This window comes from Saccopteryx bilineata, chromosome 4 (assembly GCF_036850765.1).
Source record: "Saccopteryx bilineata isolate mSacBil1 chromosome 4, mSacBil1_pri_phased_curated, whole genome shotgun sequence".
Classification (NCBI taxonomy): Eukaryota; Metazoa; Chordata; class Mammalia; order Chiroptera; family Emballonuridae; genus Saccopteryx; species Saccopteryx bilineata.
The window spans coordinates 265,961,503-265,980,135 of NC_089493.1; the positions used below are offsets into that span (position 1 = coordinate 265,961,503).

Genomic DNA, 18,633 nt, shown 5'->3' on the forward strand with positions numbered 1-18,633 from the left:
TCTTTCTGTCTCTCTGTCTCTGTCACAGATACACGCACACACACACAAATATATATATATATATATGTTGTTTTTTTTACAAAAAGCAAGGTACAGAACTCTGTAGTATCCTCTATCAGTTGTGCTGTTGTTTATTTAATCTTTTAATACGCATAGAATAATTCTGACAGGCTATATTAGAAACTTGTAATAAGCTATTGAGATAGGAGGGAAACTTACTTTTTACTACATACTCTATTTGTTGGAATTTGTAACATGTTCTACAAGTATTACCTTTCCTGGTTTCAAAAAATGTTTTAGTTATAGCTGTTAAATAAAAAGTAAAATTTCCCAGCCCTGGCAGGTTGGCTCAGCGGTAGAGCGTCGGCCTGGCGTGCGGGGACCCGGGTTCGATTCCCGGCCAGGGCACATGGGAGAAGCGCCCATTTGCTTCTCCACCCCCCTCCTCCTTCCTCTCTGTCTCTCTATTCCCCTCCCGCAGCCAAGGCTCCATTGAAGCAAAGATGGCCCGGGCGCTGGGGATGGCTCCTTGGCCTCTGCCCCAGGCGCTAGAGTGGCTCTGGTTGCAGCAGAGCGACGCCCCGGAGGGGCAGAGCATCGCCCCCTGGTGGGCAGAGCCTCGCCCCTGGTGGGCGTGCCGGGTGGATCCTGGTCGGGCGCATGCGGGAGTCTGACTGACTGTCTCTCCCTGTTTCCAGCTTCAGAAAAATACAAAAAAAAAAGCAAAATTTCCCTATTCTGACTATTCCTGTCCTCATCCCATCTCCGTGCCTATTATCTATTATTAACGTTGATACTTTGTGTGCAAACAGATATTTGCTCTTTTGCATCTTTTTAAATCATATATTTTGTAAATTCCATGTCATGTAATCTATCTCTTTTTTTAATGGCTTTTTTTAGTAGAGTATTATGTACAGGAAAATAAATTCATATGTACAGCTCCATGTAGCTACCATCCATGTCAATTAATAAATCATTTTCTACACCCCAGAAGCCCCTCTTGTACCTGCTCCCAATCACTGCTCCTTCCTTTCTTTATTACTGAATTTTATATTGTTTTCTGTTTTTTTACTTTATATAAGGGACACATATGATATGATTTTTATGTGTGTTTGGCTTCCTTCACTCAATATATTACTTGTGAGGTTCATCCATGTTTGTAGCATAGGTCTTTTACTTTCATTGCTCTACAGCAGGGATCGGGAACCTTTTTGGCTGATAGAGCCATGAACACCACATATTTTAAAATGTAATTTTATGAGAGCCATACAATGACCCGTGTACCTTACGCATTATCCAATAAAAATTTGGTGGTGTCCTGGAGGAAAGCTGTGATTGGCTTCAGCCACCTGCAACCATGAACATGAGTGGTAGGAAATGAATGGATTGTAATACATGAAAATGTTTTATATTTTTAACGTTATTATTTTTTTTATTAAAGATTTGTCTGCGAGCCAGATGCAGCCATCAAAAGAGCCACATCTGGCTCACGAGCCATAGGTTCCCGACCCCTAGTATACAGGGATCGTTGGGTTACGACACAATTTCATTCCTACAACAGTGATGTAAGTCGACTTTTGGTGTAAGTCTAAACACACCCTATCCTAAGTCGCTTACCTACCCTAACACAGTTGTAAAATCATAATCTAGATAATAACACAAGTAAGCCACAGAAAAATACTGAGTATTCTTCCACCACGTGCAACCAATCTAGCTTGCCCATGTAGTCCATTAATATGACAGTAATGACAGAAGCCGAAACACATCTCAATTTTTTAAAGTTTTTATAGGAGTGAGCACCGTAAACTTAAAACATCATATGTCGAAACTAATGTAACCCAAGGACCCTCTGTATGCTGTTTTGTGGGGGGGGGTTTTTGCAAAAGAAAGAGACAGAAAGGAAGGCAGAGATATGAGAAGCATAAACTTATAATTGTGGTATTTTTAGTTCATTGATTGCTTCTCATACGTGCATATTTCATTATATGAATATTCCACATACATTTTACCATTGGACATTTGAGTTTCTGGTTTGGAGCTATAATGATGCTTTGGACATTTGTGTAAGTCTTTTGGTGCACATATATAAAGTATGTGTGTGTTCAATTTTTTAGTAGATGTTGAACAGTTTTTTAAAGTGATGTTTCAGTTAATACTTCTCCAGTGAGGTGTGGGATTTTTTTTTTTTTTACAGAGACAGAGAGTGAGTCAGAGAGAGGGATAGACAGGGACAAACAGGAACGGAGAGAGATGAGAAGCATCAATCATCAGTCCTTCATTGCGCATTGCAGCATCTTAGTTGTTCATTGATTGCTTTCTCATATGTGCCTTGACCGTGGGCCTTCAGCAGACCGAGTAACCCCTTGCTGGAGCCAGCAACCTTGGGTTCAAGCTGGTGGGCTTTTTGTTCAAACCAGATGAGCCCGCGCTCAAGCTGGCGACCTTGGGGTCTCGAACCTGGGTCCTCTGCATCACAGTCTGACGCTCTATCCACTGCGCCACCACCTGGTCAGGCGGGATTTTGTTCCTGTAGTTACACATCCTCACTAAAACTTGGAGTTGCTCTTTAGTTACTCATTCTAGTGAGTGTGAAGTTGTTTCTCAAGCTGGCAACCTCTGGGTTTCGAACCTGGATCCTCTGTCCCAGGTCGACATTCTATCCACTGCTCCACCACCTGTTCAAGTCATTTATATATTTCTTTTTAATAAAGTACCTGTTCAAGTTTCTTGGCTCTTTTTTTCCATTAGGTTGTTTTTTTATTTATATAGTAAGTTCTTTTTTTTTTTTTTTTTTTTTTTTAGATACAAGTTCTCTGTGAATTATGTGTTACAACAAATATATCCTATTCTGACTCATCATTTCACTTAAGTTTTTTCACTTGTGGTTAGTATACAGTGTGTCCGTAAAGTCATGGTGCACTTTTGACCGGTCACAGGAAAGCAACAAAAGACGGTAGAAATGTGAAATCTGCACCAAATAAAAGAAAACCCAGTTTCTGTAGGATGGTGTAGCAGCATGTGTGCATGCACAGATGATGACATAACACCGTGTATACAGTGGAGCAGCCCATGGCCATGCCAGTCGAGATGTGGATGGTACAGAGGAAAGTTCAGTGTGTTCTGTGGCTCGCTAAATTAGAATCTGTGACCAAAGTGCAACGTGAATATTGACGCGTTTATAACGAAGCACCACCACATAGGAATAACATTACTCAGTGGGATAAGCAGTTGAAGGAAACCGGCAGTTTGGTGGAGAAACCCCGTTCTGGTAGGCCATCAGTCAGTGACGAGTCTGTAGAGGCTATACGGGATAGCTACCTAAGGAGCCCTAAAAAATCTGTGCGTGAGCCCACATCAAACTGCACTGAATAGGTATGAAACTGGGAGAGTTTTCCTTTTATTTGGTGCAGATTTCACATTTCTATCGTCTTTTGTTGCTTTCCTGTGACCGGTCAAAAGTGCACCATGACTTGAGGGACACACTGTATTTTATGTACTGTTTAGGAATTTTTTAGCCTACCTAAGATCATAATGATACTCTTTTATGCTACCTTCTAGAAGCTTTATTATTTTTTCTTTTCACATTTATATCTATAATCCACCTGAAGTTGATTTCTGTGTACAGTGTGAGCTAGGCATCAAAGTTACTGTTTTTCTATATAAATATCCATTTGACTTCACAACATTTATTGAAAGGACCATTCTTTCCCTGATGCTCTACAACACCACCTTTGTCATGCTGTACACCATATAGATGCGGATGTATTTCTAGATTCTATTCTGTTTCCTTGATCTGTTTTTCTACTCTATTCCTATCCAGTTTGTGCTACGCAGTCTCTAAGTTTTGATATCTAATAGAATAAGTTAGAATAAGTCATCCAACTTTTCATTTCTCTTATTTCTCTTCAGAATCTTGGATCTTGGCTCTTTGCATATCTATATAATTTTAGAACCAACTTGTCAATTTCCACCAAAAAAATACTTGTGGAGATACTGATTGTGATTGCCTTTAAGCTCCCAGTTAGTGTATCCTTCATTTATTTACATTTGCTTTAACTTCTTAGTGTAGTAGTTTTATGTGTCTTTAAAATTTATTCCTAGGTATATGTTTCTTCTGTTTTCTAGTTTACTAATTTCCTTCAGCTTTGTGGAATCTGCTATTTGACCCTGTCCATTGCATTCTTTTTTAAGTTAAATTTATTAGGATAATATTGGTTAATAGCATTATGTAAGTTTCAGGTATACAACTTGATAATACATCTATATATTTCCTTTTGTGCTCACCATCCAAAGTCTAGTTTTCTTCTGTCACCATGTATTTGACCCCCTTTACCCTGTTCATACTGCCCCCACTCCCTTTCCGCTTAGGTAACCACAATACTGTTGTCTGTCAGTCTGAGTTTGTTTTGTTCTTTTGTTGCTTTTTGTTTTATATCCCATGTGTGAGTGAAATCATGTGGTTCTTGTCCTTCTCTATCTGATTATTTCACTTAGCATGATACTGAAGATGCTCTATATTGTTGCAAATGGCAGTATGTCATCTTTTTCATGGTTGAGTAGTATTTCTTTGTAGTATGTACCACATCTGTATGTCTTCTTCAGGTTCAACAGTGGCTTACAGTTTTTTTGTATATAGGTTCTTCACTTCCTTTAAGTTTACTCCTAGGTTTTTGAAACTATAAATTGGATTGTTTTCTTTTTATTATATTTTATTGTTAATATATAGGAACACAGCAGATTTTTGTATTTTGATTTTGTATCCTGCAATTTTATTGTATTTATTTCTAATAATCTTTGGATGGAATATTTAGAGGTTTTTGTATATAGAATCCTGTCATCTGCAAATAGTGACAAATGTACTTCTTTGTTTCCTATTTGGATGCTTTGTAATTTTTTCTTGCCTGATTGCTCTGTCTAGAACTTTTTTTTTTTTTTTTAATTATTTTTATTTATTTATTCATTTTAGAGAAGAGAGAGAGAGAGAGAGAGGGAGGGAGAGAGAGAAAGGGGGAGGAGCAGGAAGCATCAACTCCCATATGTGCCTTGACCGGGCAAGCCCAGGGTTTTGAACCAGTGACCTCAGCGTTCCAGGTCGATGCTTGATCCACTGCACCACCACAGGTCAGGCTGTCTAGAACTTTTAGTACTATGTTGAATAACAATGGTGAAAGTGGTCATCCTTGTCTTGTTCTTGATCTTAGAGGAAGAGCTTTTATTTATTCATTGATTATATTAGCTGAAAGTTTGCCATATATGGCCCTTACCATGTTAGGTATTTTTCTTCTGTTCCCACATTATTGAGTGTTCTTTATCATAAATGAGTGTTGTATCTTGTCATGTTTTTTCTGTTATCTATTGATATGATCATATGAGTTTTATCCTTTATTTAGTTGTGATGTGTCACATCAACTGATTTGCATATATTGAGCTATCCTTGTGTCTCTGGAATGAACCCAATTTGAATGTGTTGTATTTTCTTTTTTATGTATTATTGTATTTGATTTGGTGGTATTTTGTTTAGCATTTTTTAAAATTTAAGTGAAAGGCAGGGAGACAGAAACAGACTCCTGCATGTGTCTAACTAGTATCCACCCGGCAAGCCCCTTACAGGGCAATGCTCTGCCTGTCTGGGCCACTGCTCCATTGCTCAGTAACTGAGCTATTTTAGTGTCTGCTGTGAGGCCATGGAGCCATCCTCAGTGCATGGGGCCAACTTTGCTCGAACCATTGGAACCATAGCTGTGGAAAAGGAAGAGAGAAGGGGGTAGGGAAGGGGTAGAGAAGCAGATGGTTGCTTCTCCTGTGTTCCCTGACTGAGAATCAAACCTAGCACCTCCACACACTGGGCTAACACTCTACCACTGAGCCAACTGGCCAGGGCCTTGTTTAGCATTTTTGCATCCATATTCATCAGATGTATTGGTCTGTTATTTTCTTTTTGTGCGTGTGTTGTCCTTGACTGGTTTTGGTATTAGGATAATGTGGCCCTTGTGAAATGAGTTAGAAAATATTCCCTCTTCAATTTTTTGGAAGAGTTTGAGAAGGATGGATATCAAATCTTCTTTGAATATTTGTCCAAATTACTAGTAAAGCTGTCCAGTCCTGGACTTTTTGTGGGAGGGTGGTTAACGTCTGTTTCAGTTTTCTTACTGTTCAATCCATTTAGGTTTTCCAATTCTTCATGATTCAGTCTAGGAAGATTATATATTACTAAGAAGTCCATTTCTTCTAGATGATCAAATTTGTTAGTGTAGTCTTTCATAGCATTGTTGAATAATCCTTTGTATTTCTGTGGTGTGTGTTTTAACTTCTCTTTCATTTCAGATTTTGAGTGGTTTTCTTTTTCTAAGTGAAACTAGCCAGAGACTTGTCAATTTTATTTATATTTTCAAAGAACAAGCTCTTTGTTTCACTGATTTTTTTCTGTTGTCTTTTTGTTTTCTATTTGACTTAATTCGACTCTAATTTGTATATCATTCTACGCTCTTTGGGCTTTGTTCCTCTTTCTCTAGTTTTTTAAGATATCATGTTAGATTGTATATTTGAGACTTTTCTTGTTTCTTGAGGTAGGCCTGTAATGCTATAAGCTTCCCTCTTAGATCTACTTTAGGTATATTCCCCCAATTTTTTTTAAGTGAAAGGGGGGGAGATAATGAGACAGACTTCCACATGTACCTCGACTGGGTTCCACCCAGCAACTACTGTCTGGGGCTAGTGCTCGAATCAGTCAAGCTATTTTTAGTGCCTGAGTCTGACATACTCAGATCAAATGAGCTATCCTCAGTGCCCGGAGCCAATGCTCAAACCAGTCAAGCCACTGGCCATATAAGGGGAAAAAGAGGGAGTGGGAAGGGGAGAGAAGCAGATGGTCACTTCTCTTGTATGTCCTGATTGTGAATCAAACTTGGATGTCCATATACCAAGCTGAAGCTTGATCCACTGAACCAACCAGCCAGAGCCCATCCCCAAAATTTTGATATGTCATTCTGTCATTGTTATTTGTCTCTATGTATCTTTTTTTTTTTAATGTTTATTGTATTGACTTTAGAGAGCAAGAGAGAGACAGGAACATTGATCTGCTCCTATATGTGCCCTGACTGGAAATTGAACCAGCAACCTCAGCACTTTGGAACAATGCTCTAACCAACTGAGCTATGTAGCCAGGGCTCTATGTGTATGATCTCTTATTTCTTCTTGACCTAGTATGTTCAATAGCATGTTGTTTGATCTCCGTGTATTTGTTGTATTCTAGCTTTCTTCTTGTAGTTAATTTCCAGTTGCATATCGTTGTATTTGGAAATGTGCTTGGTGTTATTTCTATCTTCTTAAATTTATTGAGACTGCTTTCATGCCCCAACATATCTGTCCTTGAGAATGTTATGTGTTTACTTGAGAAGAATGTGTATTTGATTGTTTTAGGATCGAAAGCTTTGTAAATATTATGTCCATTTGGTTTAATGCACCATTTAACGCCAATATTTCCTTACTGACTTTCCATTTTAGATGATCTATCCATTGCTGTCAATGAGGTATTCAGGTTTCCTACTATAACTGTATTTTTGTTTCTCCCTTCAGGTTCATTAATAATTGCTTTATATATTTTGGTGCTCCCAGGTTGGCTGTGTACATATTGATGTGTTATGTCTTCTTGAAGACTTATCCCCTTTTTCATTATAAATCTTGTTACTTTTTTATCTTGAAATCTATTTTGTCTGTTTTAAGTATAACTTTACCTTCTTTTCTCTGAATGTCATTTCCTTGGAGTATCATCTTACACCCCTTCACTTTGAACCTGTGTTTGCCTTTGTAGATGAGATGGATCTCCTGAAGGCAACATATGGTTAATTGGGTCTTGTTTTTTAACCCATTTTGCTGCTTTGTGCCTTTGGTTTGGTGAGTTCAGTCCATTTACATTTAGGGTGATTACTGATATTTGAAGACTATTATAGCCATTTTGTCTTTTATTTTCTGGTTGCTCTGTATCTCCATTGTTTCTTTTCCCTTGTGTGTCTGCTGTTTTAGTTTGGTGGTGGTTTACGATTTTTTCCCCCGTTTCCTCTTTTGTTGTTACACGATTTAGCTCTAGATTTTTGTTTTTTGGTTACCATTAGGTTTACGTTAAAAAATGTTTCACATATACAGTAGTTCTTTTTCTTCTGATTGCATTTTTTTTTTTTTTTCATTTTTTCTGAATCTGGAAACAGGGAGAGACAGTCAGACAGACTCCCGCACGCGCCTGACCGGGATCCACCCAGCACGCCCACCATGGGGCAACACTCTGCCCACCAGGAGGCGATGCTCTGCCCATCCTGGGCGTCGCCATGTTGAGACCAGAGCCACTCTAGCACCTGAGGCAGAGGCCACAGAGCCATCCCCAGCGCCCGGGCCATCTTTGCTCCAATGGAGCCTTGGCTGCAGGAGGGGAAGAGAGAGACAGAGAGGAAAGCGCGGTGGATGGGTGGAGAAGCAAATGGGCGCTTCTCCTGTGTGCCCTGGCCGGGAATCGAACCCGGGTCCTCCGCATGCTAGGCCGACACTCTACCGCTGAGCCAACCGGCCAGGGCCTGATTGCATTTTATCTTTATTCATCTGTGCAGGTTCAGTCTCTTCCCCCTCTCTTTATGCCGTGTGTTCATATCCAAATTGCAGAAGTTAGTCTTTTTCAATGACTTTTCTCCCTTTAATCTTTTTTTTTTTTTTTTACAGAGAGAGAGTCAGAGAGAGGAATAGACAGGGACAGACAGACAAGAACTGAGAGATGAGAAGCATCAATCATTAGTTTTTCGTTGTGCATTGTGACACCTTAGTTGTTCATTGATTCCTTTCTCATATGTGCCTTGACTGGGGGGCTACAGCAGAGCAAGTGACCCCTTGCTCAAGCCAGCGACTTTGGGCTTCAAGCCAGCGACCCTTGGGCTCAAGCTGGTGAGCCCGCACTGAAGCTGGCGATCTCAGAGTTTTGAACCTGGGTCCTCTGCGTCCCGGTCCAATGCTCTATTCATTGCGCCACCACCTGGTCAGGCTCTTTTGTTTCTGGCATAGAAAGTTGTTTTCTTCCCTATGTTATTTAACAATTCATCTATTGTTTTCTAGTTCTTTTGTTAAACTTTTATACATGTAAATTGTTATTACATCTGGATTATGTGTGCAGGTATACTCTATGGAGTAAAGATATAACATTTTCCCCCCTAAGTGTTGAACCCAGGTTGACTTCAACCTTAGCAAACCATTAAAACCACTTTGGCACTTTGTTAAAAACACAAGATGTGAGGCTTCCACCTTTTTTTTTTTTTTCAGATGACTGTCCTTTCTCGTTTTTCACCTGAGTAACATTAAAAAAAAAACATTATTGATTTTAGCATTTTGCTCAAAGTCATTCTGAGCCTTGGGTTTCCTGATACTAGTCTTCCTTAGGGAACAGTTCTGCTGTTTTACCACCTAGCTTTGATTTTTAAATCCTTTTCTTTTTTTGAACTTTAATTAAGCACTCTTATCTCCCTGTTTGTGCTTACTGATGCAGAGTAAGAAATCACCAGAAGCCTGACCTGTGGTGGCGCAGTGGATAAAGTGTTGACCTGAAATGCTGAGGTTGCTGGTTTGAAACCCTGGGCTTGCCTGGTCAAGGCACATTTGGGAGTTGTTACTTCGTGCTCCTACCCCTGCTCTTTCTCTTTCTTTCTCCTCTCTCTCTAAAAATGAATAAAAATCTAAAAAAATAAGCTTCTCAGTAGGAAAAATTGATAGTTTAGTATCTTCATAATGAGAATGAAGACTTATTTGCAGAGTGCTTCTCTTTGTCAATTACTTTGCTGCTAGGTTCCTTTGAAGGAGGCAAAGATGAAGGACACAATCTTTGCTGTAAGGGTCTGCCTTGTAGAAGAGACAGGTATATGGATAATTCTCATGTAACAATAAGTACCATAGGTGTTGTAAAAGTTATTAACATCATACATATTTTAAAAATTAAAGTGCCTGACCAGGAGGTGGTACAGTGGATAAAGTGTCAGCCTGGGATGTTGAGGACCCAGGTCTGAGACCCCGAGGTCACTGGCTTGAGTGTGGGCTCATCCGGCTTGAGTGCAGGCTCACCAGCTTGAGCATGGGGTTGCCAGCTTGAATGTGGGATCATAGACATGACCCCATGGTCACTGGCTTGAGCCCAAAGGTAGCTGGCATGAAGCCCAAGGTCACTGATTTGAGCAAGGGGTCACTAACTTGGCTGGAGCCTCCCTGTCAAGGCACATATGAGAAAGTAATCAATGAACAACTAAGGTGCTGCAACGAAGAATTGATGCTTCTCATCTCTCTCCCTTTTTGTCTGTCCCTCTGTCTCACTTAAAAAAAAATATAAAATGAAAACTTAATGAAAGCAAGGCTAATTAATTAGTGTAAAGCTTATCTTCACTGGAACAGTTTTTCTTTTTTTTTTTTTTAGTGAGAGAGACACAGACGAGAAGTATTAACTCATACTTGTGGTACTGTAATTGTTCATCGATTGCTTCTCATACATTCTTTGACAGGGATTGAGGGGCTCCAGCCAAGCCAGTGAACTTGGGCCATGCCAGCAACCATGGGGTCATGTCTGTGATCCCACGCTCAAGCTGGTTTGGCTTATGCTCAAGCCGACAACCTCGGAGTTTCAAACATGAGTCCTCAGCATCCCAGGTCAATGCTCTGTCCATTGAGCCATCACTTGGTCAGGCTTCACTGGAACAGTTTCTTACTTTACTTTGATCATTTCCATAGACAATATAGAGTTAATGTATGCGTCATAGCTCTAAACCATAATTGAATGTAAAGTTTCACTTTTTAATATATGCAAAAAGTACTTTAATTCCTTCTACATTTATTAGTTAGCATTCTATTACTTTTTCACACTTTTTTTATTCCATACTTACCTAATATTGGTAATTGACTTTCTTTTCAGGAGCCTTCTTCACAAAGGTATTTTTAGTCATAAGGAGACTTTATATGCAGTATGAGTAGAACACACAATTATATTGAAGGTTGAATGCTAAACTATCAACTAGCATCAATCATGTTGCTTTTGTTTGACTTTTAGCTATGGAAGAGAAGTGGTCCCGGTTCATCACCCTTTTCCAGCCCGGCCTCATCCCGCTCCCAGACACCAGAGAGACCAGCAAAGAAAATAAGGTAATCAGTTATTATTTGCTCTGTGGATTATTGGTCAGGGAAGGAGGGAAATTTACTTGGCACTTAAGCTTTTCTGTAACTCTTAATTTGGAGAATCAAATAAATTAACATCTAGAAGGACTGTGAAGTACCCACCAGAATTGGCTCCCATTACTCACAGTTCTTTATGCACTGACTGTAGGGGCCTCTGGTTCTCTTCTATTGCATGAGTGACCTGGTATAAGAGTAGAATAGAGTGAACAGAGTGAATAATGTCAGCGAGCAGTAGACTTCACGTTCTGGACCTCAGCTGATCTGCTGGGTCTACCTACAATTGGCTAGAATGCCACTCTCTTAGGGATTATATCTGTGACTAAAACTCTCAGTGATGTGGCAGATTGTAAGTAAGGTTTTGAACAGGCGTCCCCAAACTGCGGCCCCCTGAGGCCATTTATCCGCCCCCCCCACACACACTGCACTTCTGGAAGGGGCACCTCTTTCATTGGTGGTCAGTGAGAGGAGCACTGTATGTGGCAGCCCTCCAACGGTCTGTGGGACAGTGAACTGGCCCCCTGTGTAAAAAGTTTGGGGACCCCTGGTTTTGAAGATAGTTGTTTGTGCTTGTTTTAAGACAGTGGCTTCTCTGGTTTCCATGAACTACTTCTCTTCATTTCTCTAGGAAGTTTCTTTTGACTTATTTTATTTTTATTTTTGTCCTGGCGTACTGAGATCTCAAATCATGGTTGTTTTAGACTTTGGCCAGTGGTAGTTAGGACAGTATAAGTTATTCAGTATTTGTTGTCAGGAGGTCTCTCTAAACTTAATTCTGTTTTTCTCTTACAGAGAAGAGGAACTTTCTCATCATTCTAGTTCTTCAACTCCATTAGTAACTGACAAGGAGTCCCAGGGAGAAAAGGGTAGGTTGATAAACACACAAGGGTAGCTGTGGTCAAAGTGTTTATGAAGGAGATATAGACTACTACCTGCTTGAAACATGCTTTTGGCATTGCTGTATAGAGGCTCCAGTAGATACAGAGACAGAAGTTCCTGTCTTCAGAGGTTTGTAGTCAAGTAAGGGGAAAAGGTGACAAAATCAAATACAGTATACCATGGGATAGGGATAAGCTTAGGTTGAGGTATCTGCGAACAATCCACAAATTATTGTCTAGCAGTTGCATGCATGCATCTGGATTAAATCTCTTTTATATCCTCTTGACTATTAGACATAATCTTGTAAGCAGAATCCAAGAGCCCAAACCATGGAAGATAAAAATCTTTCAGAGATACCCAGTGAAAATTCAGTGTTAATAACCAGGTGGATAAATAACACATACACCTATATGCATTTCTGGAAGGGAAGGGAGAAGACTGTATTTCTTTCTTTAGTTGTAGATACAACCACATGGAAGAAACAGAACTTGCAGAACTCCCCAGCTACACCTGGCAGCTCTGGGCAGCGTAAAAGGAAGATTCAGCTACTGCCCTCCAGGCGAGGGGACCAGCTGACTTTGGTATGGTCCTGTCCATCTACCCCTGCCCACTCCCACTTAGTGCTTCTAAGTCTTAAGAAGGCTAAATACGGGTTTCTTCCAGTTTCTCTGGTTAACTCGACTTCTCCTTTTTCTCTTGGGTAGCCTCCACCTCCCCAGCTTGGTTATTCAGTTACTGCTGAGGACCTAGACTTGGAAAAGAAAGCTTCTTTGCAATGGTTTAACAAGGTTTTGGAAGATAAGACTGGTAAGAGATAAAGATCTTTCACACTCTGGAGAGGATTTGTTTTCTTTGCTTTTATTTTGGTTTTTCTCATCTGAGAAATCCATTTGGGCCTAAGTAGAATTTGGAGAACAGTGAGCACTGAGGGTAACGGGAAGCATTTCTAAGTGAGTTATAGTATCGTAGCCAATGAGGTTTATCCGAGGCGCGATTATTGCTAATTGAAAACTTTTCTAAGTGAGTTATACTGAGACCCTGAGCATCCCCATTCCCCATGATATGCCACTGGAAGTAATTCCCAAACCAGGGAGGACAATTGAATCTTGTCTTTCTTCCTTAGATGCTGCCTCGAGCTCTGTCACTGACAACCCACCAACCACTCAGGCTTCTGCTACTTTTACCCTGCCTACTGTTGGGGCTGGTCCCTCCCCCACTTCTCTCCCAGCCCCCAGCACTAACCCACTGTTGGAGAGTTTGAAAAAGATGCAGAATTCCCCAAGTCTACCATCCTTCCCAGGTGAGTGGGAGAGTTTCCCTTAGAGCACATAATGACATCATCAACCTTCATTGAGGTTGAAGTAAAAGCATTATGCCTGTCAGTCACTACAGATTTTAAGGATTGAAACTATTCTGGCTGACCAGACCTGACCTGGTGCACATTTAAGAGCGTCAGCATTCTATAATCAGGAAATTTTAGGGAAGGGGAGCTGGAACACTTAAAGCTGGGAAAGCAAGCTTAGTTTTAGTAATCAAATGGCTCTTGATTTGAAACCCAGTTCCTTAGCTGCTCTGAAAAATGAAAACAGTGCTTACCTCATGAGGTATGGCTGAAGTGTAAATGTGATTATACAGTTAAGGATGTCTTAACACATGCTTATTAGACCACAGGCACAAGATAATATTTTAATTACTTTCCCTCTAGGTTCAAAGGGTCTGTTGACTGTTTCAGTCCCTTGCCTTCATGGCACTGCATATATACACACTCCTGTTAGTGCACTTTATCATACAGTAGTATATGTTAGCATGAGCCTGTCCCAGGGCTCAAGGGCAGAGACTCTCTCATTCGTAGTTATATGCTCTGCTCTTAGCATGTGGTAGGCCAATATAATGAATCTATGTTAGGTGAATAAGGTATAGCTCATTTATTAATTGTACTTGCTCAGGTGATTGGATCTTCCTTAGCTTACACACATTTAGCCCCAATTAGGGCAGCTTTTATCCCCTTCTATTTTCATTATGATCTATGAAGGGTAGAAATGTTGAACACTTCCTTGATTTTAAGGAATGAATACTTTAAAGGTTTGTGGTATAGATTTAGTCATATTTGTTGACTGAAATACCCGACGCTGTGCTGGGTTGAGGGAAGATGTAGAAGCATCATCACATATGACAGTGTCGTCACATTGGAGGTATTCAGAATTCACTTTCTCAACTTTTCTCCCCAGAATCAGGTGGAGTGGCAACCACTGAGGCCCATTCGCCTCCGAAGACACCCAGCCTTTTGGGCCCTCTTGGCTCTCCACAATCAGCACCCCTTCCAAGCACCTCCTCAGACTCCAAGTCCACGGTCACTTTCTTGGGGTTGACCCCTACTTCTTCCATGATACCAGTCACTGACACCAAATCACTTCTGTCTTCTCAGGCTGAAACATCGGCCACATCCCAAGCCCTCCCTGCCCCATCCCCCATCCCCAAGCAAAGTATTCTGTTTGGAATGCTGAGCACTCCACCTGCTAACCCTTCTGCCTCTGCAGCTCCTGCTGTGACTTCAGCATCTCCCGTGTTCAAGCCCATTTTTGAGACCCCGCCTAAGAGCGAGAATGAGGGCCCCGTGCCATGTAGCCCTTCCAAGGCCACAACTGCAGCATCTTCCAGCTCCACCCTCCCCACTCCTGCCAGCACCTCACCCCCTACTTTCAAGCCTGTTTTTGGCAACATGGGGCCACCTACATCTGTGCCCATGCCAACTCCCTTCTTCAATCAAACAACTACTCCAGCCACAACCACAAACGCCCCTCTCTTCACTAGCCAGGCCAGTGCCACCTCAGCACTGGCTTCCATAACCACAGCCAGCACCTCTGCAGACTCGGCCTCAAAGCCTGCCTTTGGCTTTGGTGTGAGCAGTGTGGCCAGCAGCATGGGCAGCATGACGAGCACCACCACTTCCACCTCCCAGCCTTTCCTTTTCGGGAATCCCCCTGCCTCTGGTGCCAGCTTTACCCCAGCCATAGACTCCATATTCCAGTTTAGCAAGCTTCCTACCATGCCTGCTTCAACAACTGTCACCACCTTTGGCCAGTCTCTACCCAGTGCCGTGCAGACTGCCGCCAGCGGCAGCGCCACCAGCTTTAGCGGTTTTGGTGGCGCCCTTACCACCTCAGCCCCGGTCACCACCAGCCAGCCTACCCTGACGTTCAATAGCACTACCACCCCAGCATTCAACATTCCCTTTGGCTCAGGCACCAAGGCCCCTCTCCCATCATATCCGGGAGCCAACCCCCAGCCTGCATTTGGGGCCACTGATGGGCAGCAACCAGGAACTACCAAGCCAACCCTTGCCCCCAGCTTTGGCAGTTCTTTCACTTTTGGAAACTCTGCATCCCCAGCCCCGACTGCAACTCCAGTGCCAGCCCCAACCCAGCCAGCCTTTGGCAGCACTGCACAGTCAGCTTTTGGTAGTTTGAAGCCCACAGCCTCTGCCTTTGGCACCCCTGCCAGCACCCAGCCAGCCTTCGGTGGCACCACAGCTGTTTTCCCCTTCGGTGCAGCCACCACATCTGGCTTTGGAGCTACAACCCAGACCACCAGCAGCGGGACCAGTAGCTCAGTGTTTGGCAGCACAGCACCATCACTTTTCACTTTTGGGAGCTCAGCAGCCCCGGCTGGCAGCGGGGGTTTTGGGATCAATGTGGCTACCCCAGGCACAAGCTCTACTTCTGGAGGATTCTGCTTTGGAGGAGGACAGAGTGGGACCACTGGCAGCACAGCCCCCTTTGGGGGGAGCTTGAGTCAGAACACACTGGGTGCTCCCAGCCAGAGCACAGCATTTGCCTTCAACGTGGCCAGCACGCCTGAGAGCAAGCCTGTGTTTGGAGGTGAGACTAGGAATTGATTGGTCTGTTGTACCAGGCACTGTATTAAGTGCCAGCATAGTCTCCACTCTTACAGAGCTTCACATTAGTATTGTGAAGAGACAGGCATTAAATATATATATACAGTGTCAGGTAGCGATAAATACCTTTCTGTGTGTGTATGACAGAGACAGAGAGATAGTGGGACAGATAGGGACAGACAGGAAGAGAGATGAGAAGCATCAATTCTTCGTTGTGGCACCTTAGTTCATTGATTACTTTCTCATATGTGCCTTGAGCAGGGGGCTACAGCAGACAGAGTGACCCTGGTCAGGCACGATAAATATCTTGTTAAAATTAAAATATGTAAATTACTAACTGGAGGAGCTATTTAGGTAGTCAAGGAAGGCCTTTCTGAGGAAATAGATTTAAGCCAGGACTGTATTTATGACCAAAAGGGGTTGTGAGTATAGGGGTTAGGGGTGTGTGAGCTTTGCGGGCATGGGATAGCTACTGAAGAGGCCCAAAGACAAGCCTGATATGAACAGAAAAGCAAGGTGAGGCTGGAAGTTAAAAAATGTAACTAGTGTAAAAAGTGATTGAGAGGCAGGCAGTTAAGATCATTCATGGCCAGGCTTAAGTGTTTGGGTTTTTTAAAGTGCTAAGGGAAATTACTACAGAATTTCAAACAGAAGAATGAAGTGATCTGACTTGCCATGTGAAAGATGAATTAGGAATTTTAATCCTGATAGCTTCTATTTCATTAAATATAAACAATCTTGGGAGATTAGGGTAAATTATGTACAAAGTAGGGCCTCTTTAAATAGTCATTTTGGAGAGTAGAGAGGAACATAATGAGAAAGTGCAGTAGAATTGCCAGGCACTTTGGAAGGCTGGAAAGTTGTTATGAATTTAAAGTGAGGCCAGTTAGCTCTGTTATTTTTCTCCAGCAACATTCAGTCATTCATGTGTAGACCTAAAATTAATTGGATAGCTGGTAAAAATCCAACCTGTTTAAACTCAAGCAAAATAGGAGGGGCAGTGATTTTGGAGGTTTTGTTGAGACAAAGGAAATACAGGACTACTAGAAATGGAGCTGTAAGGAGGAGTGTAGTAGTTGCAATTAAGATCTGGGTGCTAGCCCTGGCCAGTTGGCTCAGCAGTACAGCGTCAGCCTGGTGTGTGGAAGTCCTGGGTTCAATTCCTGGCCAGGGCACACAAGAGAAGTGCCCATCTGCTTTTCCACCCTACCCCCTCTCCTTCCTCTCTGTCTCTCTCTTCCCCTGTCGAAGCCAGGGCTCCATTGGTGCAAAGTTGGCCCGGGCACTGAGGACAGCTCCATGGCCTCTGCCTCAGGCACTAGAATGGCTCCAGTGTCCACGAAGCGATACCCTAGATGGGCAGAGCATCGCCCCCTAGTGGGCATGCCAGTGGATCCCGGTCAGATGCATGCAGGAGTCTGATTGCTTCCCCGCTTCTAACTTCTGAAAAAATACAAAAAAAAAAAAAGATCGGGGTGCCAGAGCAGTTCTTGGTGGTGAGAAGGTGTGACCATAGGAGTGGGTGGTGAGACTGGATAGAGGAATAGATTGGAGGGGCAAGGCCAGGGCCTCAAGGAGCAAAAATAATGCTTATACCACATTAGGCTGAGACAAGTGCACATGAGAGAGAATGCAGCCTTTCCTGCAAAGGGCTGTAGGGAAAGTGTCTGCTGGACATCAGGATTTGGTGAAGGCAAGGGAGTTTGCTGTTAACTGGGTTCCACTAGGGCCCACCCTATGGGCAGACTAGGGGACCGACAGGGTAGATGGGAGTGGTGGTGAGTTTGGTGGAAGGCTCGGGTTTCTGGAGTGGAGGGTTCAGGTAAACAGAAGAGGCATAACATGATTAGTCCTGGTAGAAGAGAAGGTACCTGGACAAGCTAGACGGTGGGGGTCCACTGAGTGTCCCCCTCTGGCACTGAAGCTTTTTATCTGCTGCAGGACAGTAGTTAGCAGGCTAGGAGACAGGTAGGTCACCTGGAGCATCAGCTGTTAAGACTTCATTATCCTGTGCAATTCCTTTCAGTGGATGAACCAGAACAGTGGTTGAGAGCTAAGGTGTCCTATGGGGAGTGCCCCTGTGGAGAGCAGGTCTTGCAAGGTTCATTACCCACTGCCTTGATGCGCTCCACTCACCAGCCTAGTCTGTACAGTTCTCTGCTCTCTCTTCATTCTAGGTTCCTCCACACCCTCCTTTGGTCAGAACACCCCTGCCCCTGGGGTGGGCACATCAGGCAGCAGCCTCTCCTTTGGGGCATCCTCAACACCCACCCAAGGCTTTGTTGGAGTCCCACCTTTCGGTAAGCTTGGCAAGTCTCTGTTGCTCGCATGACCTGCTTATTCCTCTAAAAGAGTGGGCGGGGCGGGGGCGGGGCTGGCAGGTTCTTGGCTTTCTGAGTCCTATCTAGAGAAGATCAGGTGGTCAGGCTGAGAGTCCAGCAGAGAGCAGAGGAGCTTTTTTGGGCAGAATTTCCTGGATCATTGGAAAGCCAGGAACAAAGGCCTTCATGGACCTCTCGCAGACGGATTCTGAGATTTTGTGTTTTCAGTAGGCGCCTGCCTTAAAGTAATTGATACAGTTTGGGAAGCCCTGTTCAAGCCCCTAGAGAGAGGTCTGTTGGCATAACCTTCCAGAGATTAGGGCACCCAAAGAAGTGTTCTCAGGTAGCTGCCCT

General features: G+C 42.8%; 1 protein-coding gene and 1 pseudogene across 1 annotated transcript in view; both read left to right on the top strand.

The window, feature by feature from the left end:
* Positions 1–18,633, top strand: part of POM121C (POM121 transmembrane nucleoporin C) — a 34,299-nt gene that overhangs the window by 13,404 nt on the left and 2,262 nt on the right. Inside the window, exons 6-12 of the mRNA XM_066274527.1 lie at positions 11,063–11,154; positions 11,977–12,050; positions 12,520–12,644; positions 12,768–12,870; positions 13,187–13,363; positions 14,292–15,941; positions 18,136–18,258. Of these exons, the coding sequence (XP_066130624.1) occupies positions 11,063–11,154; positions 11,977–12,050; positions 12,520–12,644; positions 12,768–12,870; positions 13,187–13,363; positions 14,292–15,941; positions 18,136–18,258 (2,344 nt within the window). The remainder of the gene's footprint in view (positions 1–11,062; positions 11,155–11,976; positions 12,051–12,519; positions 12,645–12,767; positions 12,871–13,186; positions 13,364–14,291; positions 15,942–18,135; positions 18,259–18,633) is intronic.
* Positions 13,006–13,085, top strand: LOC136336879 (U4 spliceosomal RNA; annotated as a pseudogene).